At 42.1% G+C, this 15,510-nt stretch overlaps 1 protein-coding gene across 1 annotated transcript in view; it reads left to right on the top strand.

The window, feature by feature from the left end:
* Marchf6 (membrane associated ring-CH-type finger 6) overlaps window positions 1–15,510 on the top strand; it is a 77,574-nt gene that overhangs the window by 50,610 nt on the left and 11,454 nt on the right. Inside the window, exons 18-23 of the mRNA XM_042695163.1 lie at window positions 478–615; window positions 1,237–1,438; window positions 2,802–2,871; window positions 7,134–7,315; window positions 9,360–9,494; window positions 12,336–12,425. Coding sequence (XP_042551097.1) covers window positions 478–615; window positions 1,237–1,438; window positions 2,802–2,871; window positions 7,134–7,315; window positions 9,360–9,494; window positions 12,336–12,425 — 817 coding nt within the window. The remainder of the gene's footprint in view (window positions 1–477; window positions 616–1,236; window positions 1,439–2,801; window positions 2,872–7,133; window positions 7,316–9,359; window positions 9,495–12,335; window positions 12,426–15,510) is intronic.

The raw sequence follows: 15,510 nt of genomic DNA, 5'->3' as shown, positions 1-15,510 counted from the left end.
GATATTTCAAGGTCAAATTTACACAGAGAGCAAGCTTGAGAGAGGACAAAGCATGAGCCCTTCATTGTTCCCAGATTGGGAAGATGAAGGGGAACAAATTGATCTTGGAAGATGTTCAGGGAGAAAGTGTTATGAGGAGAGCATGGGGTGTGTGTGTGTGTGTGTGTGTGTGTGTTAGATATTAGTGTATATTATAGATACATGTAATATATGCATATATAAGTATGCTAGTACAACAAAGCACCAAACCTGAGCATCAGTTTAGCAACATAGAGGGCATTGGCAACTCTTACCAGGAACAAATTTAGTGGGATTTCTGGGTAAAGCCGTAGTGAATTGGAGAGAAAATGGAGGATGTAAGGAGAAACTGAGTTCATTTGACTTTTATTTTTTAAATCTCATTAAATATCTGGAATATTCTAGTTATAATGGAAGATAGAACTCATAGTAATTCATGGCTTTTTGCAATTGTCTTAGTGATGCTCCAGTGAGTGAACTGTCCCTTGAGCTGCTTCTGCTTCAGGTTGTCTTGCCCGCGTTACTGGAGCAAGGACATACGAGGCAGTGGCTGAAGGGGCTTGTGCGAGCGTGGACGGTTACTGCTGGGTACTTGCTGTGAGTATGGGCAGCCAACTCCCTAGACGTGGATGCCACTTGTGTCCTTCCTCTCTTTCTCTCCCACACTCCTCCTTTCTCTGGAACTAGGGTTTGAAGCCAGAACATTCATCTACATCTCCAGCACTGTTCCAATATTTGTTTTGAGACAAAGTCTTACTAAGTTGCCCATGTTGGCCTTGAGAGCACTGGGAAGTCCAAGTTAACTTTGAATTTGTGATCCTCCTGCTTAGCCTTGTGACCTCAGAGCTGACCCTGCTGCCCCTGGTTGCAGTCCTCAGATGGATTTTTCTAACCATGATTGTTTCCTTGTCCACTGAAATTCTAGGTATAGTTCCCTCTGTTGGGCATTCCATCTCTCTTGTAATTCTGTCTACTTGAGTAGCCACCTCAGCCAGGAAGCACAGGGCCACCCACCACTTCCACCATTACCCCACTGTGACGTGCTGCCCCTCCTGTTGTAGCCACCACGATTCCCAGGAGCTCCCCCTCCGAGCTTGCCTTTTTGCTTTCCTCTTTATGTTACTCTAAAAGTTTTTAGGAAGAAACTTAAGTATTGTGTCTGTTATTTTTATTCTGACCTGAAGTGACACTTTCCATTAATGTAATTTTTTGGCACAGGGATCTTCATTCCTATTTATTGGGAGACCAGGAAGAAAATGAGAACAGTGCAAACCAACAAGTTAACAATAACCAGCATGCTCGAAATAATGCTATTCCTGTGGTTGGGGAAGGCCTGCATGCAGCCCACCAAGCCATACTCCAGCAGGGCGGTCCCGTCGGCTTTCAGCCTTACCGCCGGCCTTTACATTTTCCACTCAGGGTAGGTACTATATGGACTTAGCCAGAATTGTTTTCCTTCAATTTGTTGAGAATTAATGCTTTTGGCATTAAGTTGTATAACTATGTCAAACTCACGTTTTATTACCTTTATGATGCAGCATATCCCAGGAACAGGCCCATTAGACTTGGCAGGCTTGCACCCACAGATTCAAATATATTTAGAGAGTGGAGTATATACAAGGGGAACAGTGAAAGATGGGGTTCTTGGGTAGTTAATGAGTCAGAGTGAAGGGCTTTGAACATCATGTACCCTAGTCAGCACTGTATTATGTTTCCTGCTTTCTCTCTTTCTCTCTCTCTTTCTCTCTTTTCTCTCTCATTCTCATTCTCTGGTCTTCCCTCCCTCACTTTCCCTTCCTCCCTTTTTTCCTCGGCTCCCTCCCTCTCCCCCCTGATATACAAAGGTACTATGTGATCACATTGACACTCCCCACTCCCTCAGTACTGGGACTTAAATTCAGTGCCTTGAACTCTTTTTAGGCTTTTTTTTTTTTTTTGCTCATGACTGTACTCTACAACCTGAGCCACGTTTCCACTTCCAGATTGTGGGTGGTTAATTGGAGATAAGAATCTCATGAACTTTCCTGCCTAAACTAGATTCTAATCCCATTTTCAGATCTCAGTCTTTTTATTAGTAGGTGCCCAGCTTCATTTATTTATTTATTTTTTGGGGGGTCCTGCTGTGGGGCCTGAACTCTGAGCCTGGGCGCTATCCCTCAGCTCTTCAGCTCAAGGCTAGCGCTCTACCACTTGAGCCACAGTGCCACTTCCAGCTTTTTTCTGTTTTGCTTATGTGGTGCTGAGGAATCGAACCCAGGGCCTCATACATGCAAGGCAAGCGCTCTACCGCTGAGCTACCTTCCCAGCCCCTTAAAGTTCTTTTTATGTGAAATTGAAAGAACCTTAGAAATACAAATACAATCCTTCCTTTCTTCCTCCTTCTGTCCCTTCTCCCCTCCTAGTCTTTCTGGTCTGTTTTTGTTTTTGAAGACAGTGTCCCTCCTCCCCTTTGTGCTGGTTCTGGGGCTTGAACTCAGAGCCTGAGTACTGTTCCTGAGCTTTTTTGCTCAAGGCTGGTGCTCTACCACTTGAGTCACAGCTCTACTTGTGGCTGTTTTGGTGGTTAATTGGAGGTAAGAGTCTCACAGACTTTTCTTTCTAGGCCAGCTTTCAAGCACAATCCAAAAGTCTTAGCCCCCTGAATAGCTAGGATTACAGGTGTGAACCACTGTTGAATGGCTGACAGTTTCTTTTTAATAAGAAAATTGTGTTGTTTCTTTAAGGGCTGTCATTAACTACATTGAGGACATATGAATCATGTCTTTGTTATTTTTACCTTGCAGATATTTCTGTTGATTGTCTTCATGTGCATAACATTACTGATTGCCAGCCTCATCTGCCTTACTTTACCAGGTATGTTTACCTAGCTTTCAGCTGTTAGCATCTACATTATTTTTCTTTAAAGTTATGTCTTGCAAGATTTGATTTTTTTAATCAAATATAAATTTAAAAGATTTATTTCATGTCTAGTTGCATATAGAATAATGATCCATTTAGAATCCTTTATCTTACTTGACTCGTATTGGAGCATTGGACTCCATACTGGCTCATAGGCAGACAAAGTAAAGACAAAACTTATGAGTTGAGTTTGAGAATAAAGCAATCATCATTCAGTTTTCATGGCTGTATTACAGTCCAATTTTTTTCAATACATTTTTATTACTTTTTTGGTGGTGGTGGTGGTGGTGGTGGTAGTGGTAGTGGTAGGGGTAGGGCTTGAACTCAGGGCCTAGGTGACATCCCTGAGCTTTTCTGCTTAAGGCTAGCACTACCATTTTGAGCCACAGCTCCAATTCTGATTTTCTGTTGGTTAATTGGAGAAAGAGTCTCACAGACTTTTCTGAGCAGGCTGGCTTCAAATCTTGATCCTCAGCTTCCTGAGTAGCTAGGATTACAGGTGTGAACCATCAGTGCCCAGCTGACTTAATTTTTTAAGCTATCTTTTGATGTTAACTTTGTTTGCTCTTATTATGTAATTTTGCATGCTGCTCTAGATAATATTATAAAGCCAGACTATTTTTCTTTATAATCTAGTACTCACATCCTAATCTTTTCTGGCATTATTAGAAATTTCAGATGTTAACGCCATCTAATTAATTAAGACATTCTGGTTGAAGGTAGTGTCCAGAAGTCAGGGACATGTGCGATAACTGGATCCTCATTTCCTTATCTCCCCTTTTCCTCATCCACAGTAAGTGTGGAAAAATGGTAAATCAAGTTGATAGGTATTAACCACTTAGGTGAGCATAAAGTGGAGGATAATTTCCAACTCTTTTTTTTTTTTCCTTTCTCTTTTCTTTCTTTCTTTGTTGGTCATGGGGCTTGAACTCTGGACCTGGGCACTGTCCTTCAGCTCGAGGCTAGCATATTCTCTCTCTCTCTCTCTCTCTCTCTGTCTTTGTCTGTCTGTCTGTCTGTCTGTGTGGTTCTTTTGGTTGGTCATGGGGCTTAAACTAAGGACCTGGGTACTGTCCCTGAATACTTTTGCTCAAGGTTAGTGTTCTACCACTTTGAACCACAGCTCCACTTCCAGTTTTCCAGTACTTAATTGGTGATAAAGAGTCTCAAGAACTTTCCTGTCCAGGCTGGCTATGAACCATGATCCTTAGATCTCAACCTCCTCAGTAGCTAGCTTGAACTACTAGCACCTGGCTAAGAAAGATTTTTTAATTTAAAATTTGATTTTGTCGAAGCTGCGCGCTGGTGGCTCACGCCTCTAATCCTAGCTACTCAGGAGGCTGAGATCTGAGGATCGCCATTCAAAGCCAGCCCAGGCAGGAAAGTCCATGAGACTCTTATCTCCAATAAGCCACTCAAAAACAGGAAGTGGCGCTGTGGCTCAAGCAGTAGAGTGCTTGCCTTGAGCTGAAGAGTGCAGGGACAGCGCCCAAGCCCACAGTTCAAGCCCCACGACTGACACCAAAAAATAATTTTTTTTATTTTGTCCATTCAACTGGAAAAAATAATTGTGCTGTTTCTGTATAATAGTGTGTGTGTGTGTACATCCATGTATGCCTGCTGGCAACTGTCACTTGAACTCAGGTCTTTATGTGTCTCCCTTGGCTTTTTCATTCAAGACTGGTATACTTCAGCCATGTCTCCACTTCCAACTTTTTGATAGTTAATTGGAGATGAGCCTGAATAGGTTTACATGCATGATCCACCAGTGCTACTTGCGTAATTATTTTTTTAACTTTTATAAGACTTTGTTCTTTAGCTTACTAAAATCATAGCTGTTAAAATGAAGAAGTTTTAACTATTTGAGTTTAGTAATTGTGGTTTTATGTGTCATTTTTATGTTTTTACCAGAAATATCTTTTAAAAATTAACAAAGGAAGCCAGGCACTGGTGGCTCACACCTGTAATCCTAGCTACTCAGGATGAGATCTGAGGATCACGGTTCAAAGCCAGCCCGGGCAGGAAAGTCCATGAGACTCTTATCTCCAACAAACCACTAGAAAAAGGGAAGTGGCACTATAGCTCAAGCGGTAGAGCGCTCTCCTTGAGCTGAAGAGCGCCTTGAGCTGAAGAGCGCAGGGACAGTGCCCAAGCCCAGAGTTCAAGCCCCACAACTGACAATAAATAATAATAATAATAATAATAGAATGAAATCAAATCTTCATGATTTTATTTGGTAATGTAGATTCACTTAACTAAATTATTTCCCCTTAAACGCTGAGGTTTAGTCTCAGGGCACCTGACGTTGCTAGGCACGTGCTTTACCACTTGAGCCATGTCCCCTCCCCATTTGTTTTTTGCCAGTACTGGAGCTTGAAACAGGACCTCGGTGCTGTCCCTGAGCCTCTTTGTGCTCAAGAGCCTTCTAAATAGTATTATGTACATGAGCCACTTGCGCCTGGCTCCCATTTTAGTTATTTTTCAGATAGGGTCTCAAGTTTTCTGCCTGGGCCTCAACTATGTTCCTTTTCCCTGTGGCTTCCTGCATTGCTGGGAATATAGCATATACTATCACATCTAGCTTTACAACACATGTGTTCTTGATGAGAGGGTATGTGAAGTACAGAATAAAAAGTGACTTAAAACACATGTGAAAACCTCAGAAACAAAACCCTAAGTTGAAACATACCTCGAGATTTGCCAATGATGGTTTTGATATCTTTGACAAGAATTTATGCTTATTTCACACAACTTTACAATTATTAGTCTTTTGAACTAATTATTTTTACTATTACTATTAATGCTGAAATTGCACATCTTAGGCAAGTATAACTTTCCCACTGAGCTATACCTCTTTGCCTAGCATTTATCTTTAAAAGAATTTATACACCAAAGCTTTTATTTGGTCAGTTGTGGGGCTTGAACTCAGGGCCTGGGCGCTGTCCCTGAGATCTTCAGCTTAAGGATAGCACTCTACCAGTTGAGCCACAGCACCACTTCCAGTTTTCTGGTGTTAATTGGACATACGAGTCTCATGGACTTTCCTGCATGGGCTGGCTTTGAACCAAGATCCTCAGAGCTCAGCCTCCTGAATAGCTAGGATTACAGGTTTGAGCTGCTGGCGCCTAGCCAAAGCTATTTTTTGAGTTGGCAATCTACTCAAAATGGCTGACTATGGAGCTTTTTTTGTTCCTTCAGGTATTCAGAAGTAGCATCATGATATTACAGGATGGCAATACATAGCAAAAACCAAAAAAGAAAAACCCAAACAACAAAAAAGAAACCAGACATCACCACTACCGCTACCACCACCACCACCACCACCACACTAGAGAGTTGTCTTGTTCTCTTAAGCATTATTGAAAAGTAATTTTGTAAAGAAACTTACTAAATTAAATGATCTTACCTGAGCAATTGCATGGGTATACTATAGAATTTATTTCTAACAACCTCTAGCTTGTAAGTCTATATCTTTTACATTACAGTATGTGTAAGTGGTTTTAATTTTCTCAGAGTAAGTTTATATGGCATTCTTTGATTGTTGTGCTTTAAAATGTTATTGTGCCATTATGTTCACAAGTATTAAAGTAAGGTAAGTTTCTGTGATGATAAATGATGATAAATTTGGAAGAAAGTGACTCTAAATTTGTAATGGTCCTAAATATTTAAGTGTTGATACTACAAATAGTAGAAAGGAAAAGAAATTTTTCACCTTTTTTTTAGGGGGATGGGGGGTCCAGTCGTGGGGCCTGAACTCTGGGCCTGGGCGCTGTCCCTCAGCTCAAAGCTAGCGCTCTACCACTTGAGCCACAGCGCCACTTCCGGCTTTTTTCTTTTTGCTTATGTGGTGCTGAGGAATTGAACCCAAGGCCTCATGCATGCAAGGCAAGCGCTCTACCACTGAGCCACCTTCCCAGCCCCATTTTTCACTTTTTATTATGTGCATAATTTAGTTGGTGTTAAAAACAATGAAAACAATCCCTTGGAAGCCTTTTCAGGCTAGAAAGAGCATATAATGGCATGGCAAATCAAGACACATACCCTTAGAGGAGCTAGATCCCACTGACTTCTTGTTTTAGTTTTGCTTTAGTGAAATAATTATATTATTAAAGATTGAGTTTCTTATTTTTTCTAATGTAAAGATGCTAATTAGATATCCAGATTACAGATCTCTTTACCTGGCCACATGTCTCATTTGTCAGCCTTTCTATTTTCAGTATTTGCTGGCCGTTGGTTAATGTCATTTTGGACGGGGACTGCCAAAATCCATGAGCTCTACACAGCTGCCTGCGGTCTTTACGTTTGTTGGCTAACCATAAGGGCTGTGACAGTGCTGGTGGCATGGATGCCCCAGGGGCGCAGAGTGATCTTCCAGAAGGTTAAAGAGTGGTCTCTCATGGTAGGTTTTTATTACAACAGAATGATCTTTTCTAGTAGTTGCAACCATTGTATAATAATAACTGTATAAATAATGTGGTACCTTGTGATAATTCAGTACAAATATACAGTGTGTATTGGTCAAATCAGCACACTTCATATTCCTACTTAATGTTAATAAAATCCATTTTATAAAGAGGGAGTTGTTGTATTTTAGAAGCATAGGGGTTTAAATGCTATTTAAGAAGAGACACAACTATATTCAAACTCTATTCAAAGAGTAAAAATCAGCTAACTCTGGTTTTCATTTGATATTCTAACCTATTACCACAATTTACCATGAACCAGATACTATCAAAATTCTAGACTAGAGGCTGGGAAGGTGGCTCAGTGGTAGAGCACTTGCTTTGCATGCATGAGGCTCTGGGTTCGATTCCTCAGCACCACATAAGCAAAAAGAAAAAAGCCGGAAGTGGTGCTGTGGCTCAAGTGGTAGAGCGCTAGCCTTGAGCTAAAGAGCTGAGGGACAGTGCCCAGACCAAGAGTTCAGGCCCCACGACCGGACCTCCCCCCCAAAAAAAATTCTAGGCTAGTATTTTGGGGGTTATACTTGGGTTTGAACTCAGGGGCCTCTTGGCCAGCTAGGCAGGCAGTGTAACACTTGAGTCATACCTTCAGTCATTGTTTTGCTTTGCTTTGCTTTGCTTTTCCATAGGGCCTTGTGTTTTTGCCTGCCCTGGGACTTCAGTCTTCCTATATACATTCCCCAAATATCTAGAATGGCAAGTATGCACCATCATACCTTGCCTATTCGAGGAGATGATATAGCTAACTTTTCCCCAAGCCAACCTGCATCCATGATATTCATCTCCCAAGTAGCTATGATTATAGGTGTGAGCTACCTTGCCTGGCCCAAAACTACTTTAAAGAATGATTTCATTGGGCTAGGAAGGTGGCTCAGTGGTAGAGCACTTGCCTTGCATGCATGAGGCCCTGGGTTCGATTCCTCAGCACCCCATAAGCAGGGGGAAAAAAGCCGGGAGTGGTGCTATGGCTCAAGTGGTAGCGCGCTAGCCTTGAGCTGAAGAGCTGAGGGACAGCACCCAGGCCCAGAGTTCCCATGACCAGACTCCCCCCCCCCCTCAAAAAAAAAAAAAAAGAATGATTTCATTGTCAGGACTTTGTAGTTGCTACTTCACTTTTGTCCCTTTGCTCATTTTCACCTGGTGGAAAATGTCAAATACACTATGTGGCTACATGTATTGGACAGATGCAGACCATTTTGATAATGTGTTCTCTTGGATCAAACTATTCTAAAGGAATTACATTAATTACATTAATAAAATTAGAGATCTTCCCCTATACCAGTCCATCTCAGAGGTAGGACCTGTGAGTTGGACCACTGTTAGGCCAGAAGAAAAATCACTCTCCCTTCCTTATTTTGTGTGTGTCAGTCTGGGCCTTGAACTCAAGGCCTGGGCACTGTCCTTGAGCTCTTCCATTCAAAGCTAGTGCTCTATCACTTTGAACCATAGCTCAAATTATTTGGAGATGAGTGTCTTATGGACTTCCTGCACGAGCTAGCACTGAACTGTGATCCTCTGATCTCAGTCTCTTGAGTAGCTAAGCATGAGCCATAGGCACCCAGCTCTATCACTGCTTTCTCTTTGGCAGACAAAAGCCTAGTACAGATAATGAAACTGGGAGGAAATAGTGTAGCCGCCTGCCTGGCTAATAGGAAAAATGAATTTTCTATACAATCCCTTTTGTAGTGACAGTGCCTAGTGATTTCAGGTTTTCATTTTTGCTTGAGCTCATATAGTTAAGCACATAACGTGTATAAGTAGGATGTGTGTCCCAAGTGGCAGAACAACTGCCTAGCAAACACAAGGCCCTGAGTTCATCCCAGTACTTCAAAGAAGGGAAGGCAGGAGGAGGAAGAACAGAGGGATAAAGGTAATATAGTTGTGCTGTTAGGTATCAGATCAAAGGGGAAAATAAACCTGGACGTCAGTAGTGTGAGTCAAGGAGCTCCTCCAGTGACAAGGTCCCTTGCTTCCTAATAGATAATGAAGACTTTAATAGTTGCGGTACTACTGGCTGGAGTTGTCCCACTCCTTTTGGGGCTCCTGTTTGAGCTGGTTATTGTTGCTCCCCTGCGTGTACCTTTGGATCAGACTCCTCTTTTTTATCCATGGCAGGTAAGTGCATCTTTTTGGCTTATGAGATAGATAGATGTTTTTGGTTTTGTGTTTTAGGTATTTGGGATCAGAAAAATATTCTTAATTATGTCAAATGATTTTTATGGTTGAGGAATCTTGAAAAATTCCCTTTAGTCTTTGTGTGTGCTTGCATGCGTGCATGAGTGAGAGAGAGAGAGTGTGTGTGCACGCCCGCGTGTGTGTGTATGTGTGTGTGTGTGTGTGTGTGTGTCCCAGTTCTGGGGCTTGAACTTAGGGTCTGGATGCTGTCTCTGTGTTCTTTTGCTTAACTCTAGTGTTCTACTACTTGAGCCTTGGCTTCATGTGAAGTCTGTGGTTCATTGAAAATAAGAGTCTAATGGACTTTCCTACTCTGCCTGGCTTTGAACAGCAGTCCTCAGATCTCAGTCTCCTGAGCAACTAGGATTATAGGCATATGCCATAATTATAGGTACCCAGCTAATCTTTGGCTTTTAAAAGTTACAGGTCACTGAGTGTAGTGGCCTTAGACCTATAAGTTAGTTAGCTATGTAGGAGGTAGATCAGGAGGACCATGGTTTGGGATCAGTGTAGACAAAATGTTTATGAGATGCTCATTTCATCTAGTAAAAAGTTGACATAGTGGTACATGCCTATCCTACCTACATGGGGGAAGTGTTAATAGGAGGCTCACTATCCCGGCAAGACCTTGCATAAATGGAGAAACACTATGTGAAAAATAAACGATAAAGGACTCGGGCATGACTTAGTAGGAGTTTTTCTGCTCAGCAAGCTCAAGACTGAGTTCAAACCCTAATACCACAAAAACAAGAAAAAAAAGGTAAAGATCACATAGCACCTTTTTGTTCATATTAAAGGTTAAAATAACCCACTATTTAGGCTTATTCAGTATTTAAATATGTAAATATAAATCTTTTCAATTTTGGACTAAAGTATTTTGCTCTTTATGTCTTTAGTCTTTTTTTCTGTGCTGGTGTTGGGACTTGAATTTAGGGATTAGATACTGTCCCTTAGCTTTTTCTCTCAAGGCTGGTGCTATACTACTTCAGCTAAAGTGAAAAGTGAGTGAGTGAGAGTGAGTGAGAGTGTGTGTGTGTGTGTGTGTGTGTGTGTGTGTGTGTGTAAAGAGTTTCAGACTTCCCTGACCTACCTGGGTTTGAACTGTGACCCTCCAGTCTCAGCATCCTGAGAAACTAGGATTACAGATGTGATCCACAAGCACCAGCTTACAGTATCACTTTTTGCTACATCATGATAGTTCCAGGATCACAAAGTTTGGCTCAGACTCAAGGGAACGTAGATCTGGTTTTTGATTGGAGAAGAATTTGGGGGCATGTTTTGATACCAGTAGAATGGACGATGGTTATTTATGTGAGGGCAAACCTGTCACTTTACAGAGTACTTGATAGTCTCAAAGGGAAAGACAACTTTACAGTGGGAAGAGTCAGGCAGGTACTGCTGGCAGTAATTATTCCTAGTATGAGAAGGAAAAAGGACATTACATGTCTTCTAATGCTGTAGTGGTCAGCTCTGCCATTGAGGAGCTAGGCTGTTGTTACCTGCCCCCCTGGAGCTGTTAGACACCGTTTCACAGAACATCAGCACTGAACATCACTAACCCTGATAGATCAAGAGACAGAGGACTACCCTCTGTAGTCAGAAACATTGTCCATACCATCCCCTTCTCTTGTTGATAGAACACGCTGCTGCTTCAATATCAGTCTGTCTCTTTTCTACAGAAAGTCTATTGGTGGGCTGGGACGGTGGCTCAGTGGTAAGAGTGCTTGCCTTGCATGCATGAGGCCCTGGGTTCGATTCCTCAGCACCACATAAGCAGAAAAATAAAAAGCCAGAAGTGGCTCTGTGGCTCAAGTGGAGAATGCTAGCCTTGAGGTGAAGAGCTGAGGAACAGTGCCCAGGCCCAGAGTTCAGGCCCACGGCCAGACCCCAAAAAACAAACAAACGGAAAGTCTATTAGGATAGCTAGTCCTAGATTACTCTGACTTTAAAGTGTGTGATACAGAACAAGGCCCTGCATCCATAAATCCCTCCTTAAATTACTAACAAAAGCTGAAAACCTATAATAAGCCCTTTCTAATGTTAAGGAGCCTGAAATTCCCCATGCGATATCTTCTTTTTTGCTAGAATGAATAATAGACACAAGACCTAATGCACTGGTGCCTGCCAGTCATCCCAGAAGTCAGGAGGCTTAAGGTACAACTGAACATCTATATAAGCCCTTTCTAACCCATGCACAGCTAGTGAATGCTATATCTTGGTTTAAAAAAAAAAAGAATAGAGTCAGGTGCTGGTGACTCATGTTTATAATCCTAGCTTCTCAACAGTCTGAGATCTGAGGATCACGGTTTGAAGACAGCCTGGGCAAGAAAGTCCATGAGACTCCATCCCCCCCCCCCCCCCCCCCCCCCCAAGAGTCTTATCTTCAGTAAACTAATAAAGAAGCAAGAGCTGTGGCTCAGTGGTAGAGTGCCAGCCTTGAGCATAAAAGCTCAGAGACAGTGCATAAACTCTGGAGTTCAAACCCACGACTGACTAAAAAAGGTGGGGGGTAGCAAACACTAAGAATAGTTGATGAAATAAAGCTAGAATTTATTTACTTATAGGGTTTTTTCTATTAATGTCCAGACTTTTTCTAATTACTGTAAGGAAATGTAGATTTCTGAAAGATTGCACCTAAGGAGTTGTGATAGGATTAAACTTAAGCTGTTACATGTTGATCTTCTGTAAAACGGTCACTAGTCATGCAAAACCTCCATTTTGAAGTAAAACAGTGTAAGAATGAAAAACAACACATAACGCCGAAAATGTTTCTTACCCTAGGACTGGGCACTCGGAGTCCTGCATGCCAAAATCATTGCAGCGATCACGCTGATGGGGCCTCAGTGGTGGCTAAAAACTGTCATTGAACAGGTAAGCAAAGAGTTTTCAGAGAAACACACATAGTTTATGATTGTTTGGCTAGAAGAATTTTGAGTTTTTATATTTCTACTTTTATGAATTTTTAAATTTTATTGTAAAGGTTACATACAGAGGAGGGGTTACAGTTACATAAGTCAGGTAATGAGCACATTTCCTTTTGAAAGTATCACTCCCTCCCTCATTTTCTCCCAGTTTTTCCCTTGCTAACTCCCCTCTTTTATAAGTTTTCTCTTTTCTTTTTTTGTCAGTTGTAGGACTTCAACTCAGGGCCTGGCCACTGTCCCTGAGCTCTTCAGCTCAAGCTTAAGTACTCTACCACTTGAGCCACAGAGTTACTTCCGGTTTTCTGATGGTTTATTGGAGATAGTATCACGGACTTTCCTGTCCATGCTGGCTTTGAACCGTGATCCTCAGATCTCAGCCTCCTAGCTAGGATTACAAGCGTGAGCCATTGGCACCTAGCAACAATAAATTTTTTTAAAATTTTTAAATAGATTAGGAAAACAGGAAAAAAAGGTTATATACAAAGTATGTAATATTTTTAACAACAAGAAAAAAATTGTAGTTTCAGAAAAGCAATAGATAGGGCTGGGAAGGTGGCTCACTGGTAGAGTGCTTGCCTTGCATGCATGAGGCCCTGGGTTTGATTCCTCAGCACCACATAAGCAGAAAAGGCCAGAAGTGGTGCAGTAGCTCAGGTGGTAGAGCATTAACCTTGAGCTGAAGAGCTGAGGGACAGTGCCCAGGCCCAGAGTTAAGGCCCATGACTGGCAAAAAAAAGAAAGAAAGAAAAGCAATAGATAAGCCAACAAGAGAAAAGGCTTTTGAAATTGGTAGCGGGGTCAGTGGCAGGTAAAGGCTAGTTAATAGAGCATGCTAATGGAGCTGCGGTTGCTATCTCTAGGCCTGTAGGTTCAAAGTTGTCGTTAATGGCTAACTTTTGTCCTCCTTGGTTGAGGGCACACATAGGTGACCTTTGGTCTTTGTAAACTTGTGTCCTACTTTTAAGCAAACAGAAGATAGTTTTTCTGTGTATTTCTTCCTGGTTGTCTTCAGCTCAGGTCAATTCTTTTTTTTTTTTTTAGTGGGTCATGGGGCTTGAACTCTGGGCTTGGGCACTGTCTCTGCACTCTTCAGCTCAAGGCAAGTGCTCTACCACTTGAGCCACAGTGCCGCTTCTGGTTTTCTAGTGGTTTATTGGAGATAAGAGTCACAGACTTTTCCTGCCTGGGCTGGCTTTGAACCTTGATCCTCAAATCTCAGCCTCTTGAGTAGCTAAGATTACAGGCGTGAGCCACCTTCTCCCGCCTCTAGGTCAATTCATGTGATGAAGAGATGTATCTATATATTTCCCACATCACTGTTCTATCTATCTATCTATCTATCTATCTATCTATCTATCTATCTATCCATCTATCCATCCATCCATCCATCCATCCATCCATCCATCCATCCATCCATCCATCCATCCATCTATCTATCTATCTAGTTGGTGATGGGGCTTGAACTCTAGGCCTGGGTGTTTTCCCTCAGCTCTTCAACCCAAGGCTAACGCTCTACCACTGGAGCCACAGCACCACTTCTGGTTTTCTAGTGGTTTATTGGAGATAAGAGTCTCAGGGACTTTTCTGCCCCAGCTGGCTTTGAACCGGGATCCTCAGATCTCAGCCCTCTAAATAGCTGGGGTTACAAGTTAGAGCCCCCAGCATCTGATGTCACCATTTATTTTTATCAACCACATCTTAAGGTTACCAGGTTAACCAGTAACTTAAAGTTCCAGCGACCCTGAGGGTAGAGTGCTCAAATGAGCTTGCCTCAAGGCAGGACTTTTCATTTCTAGGCCTTTTATAGATTGGAGAGGAAGTTCCTGCTTGAAAGAATAAAAAGGCAGACTGGTTTAGCAGTGTTTGGGCTATTTAACACCTACAATCTGACTACGAGGAAGTAACAAGATATTTGGTCAGTGGACTAAAAATATATATATATTTTTTTTTGGGGGGGGGGGCTGGTCCTGGAGCTTGAACTCTGCACTGTCCCTGACCTTTGTTTGGTTTGGTTTTGTTTTGTTTGTCATTGCCTGAGCTCTGGGCCTGTGCACTGTCCCTCAGCTCTTCAGCTCAAGGCTAGCGCACTACCACTTGAGCCATAGCACCACTTCCGGCTTTTCCTGCTTATATGGTGCTGAGGAATTGAACCCAGAGCCTCATGCATGCAAGGCAAGCACTCTACCAGTGAGCCACATTCCCAGCCCCTAATTGTGCTTTTGTGCTCTGATACGAAGACTAGAAAGCAGGTTAATTCATTTGGGAAGAGTTTTATCAAAAACAGCTGACATAAGATATTTTGGCTTTTTTTTTCTTTAAGCTTTAATTGTCTAAAAAATTTACTTAAGGGTAACTCATTTTAAGTTGGTGTCAGATGAATAAGGTGTAACATCTCTTAAGCTTCACCTGTGATAGATAGCAAAGGCAACAATTCAACCCAGTGTGCACAGGAAAATCAGTCATCATAATGCCTGCACCTTAAGTTTTAGTTCTTAGCAGCAGAAATGAGGCTGGTGAGGTGGGCTGATGTATGTTTGCATGTACCATCAAAAAATGTGGACTCTTGGAAGGTTACTAAGAATGAGACATTCATTCAGGAAGGGCATATGAACCAGTCTACTTCAGATTTTTAGCAGTCCTAGCAAAGGAGTGATAAAGGTCTGTTCCTGGGGGAGAGGAAGTAGGCAGTTAACATTATTGGCCTTTGTAGTCGTCCACACTCACTGGAGTGGGGAGACCCAACTTCACTGTAGTACACGTAGGTTAATTATAGTAGCGTGCTTTAAAGGCTTCAGCCTGTTTGTACATCATTCCCAGGGTCATAGGGTTGAGTCCCATTACATGTTGGGCTCTGAGAAGGGAAGGAAGGGAGATTGGTGCTCTTCCATCTCGCCATCTGTTCTGTCCTCTACAGAACTAGCTAGTAGTAGTTTGTAAAATAGTATGGAAATAATCTGGAAGTAAATGGAAACTTTAATATCCACTGTAGAATTCTTCTGTACTGAGCTTTTTTGAAAATAACTTTGACTTGT

This window comes from Dipodomys spectabilis, unplaced genomic scaffold (genome assembly GCF_019054845.1).
Source record: "Dipodomys spectabilis isolate Male_0828 unplaced genomic scaffold, ASM1905484v1 ptg000179l, whole genome shotgun sequence".
Taxonomy (NCBI): Eukaryota; Metazoa; Chordata; class Mammalia; order Rodentia; family Heteromyidae; genus Dipodomys; species Dipodomys spectabilis.
Note: the sequence above shows the minus strand (reverse complement) of the source record. Positions and strands in the feature narration are given on the sequence as shown.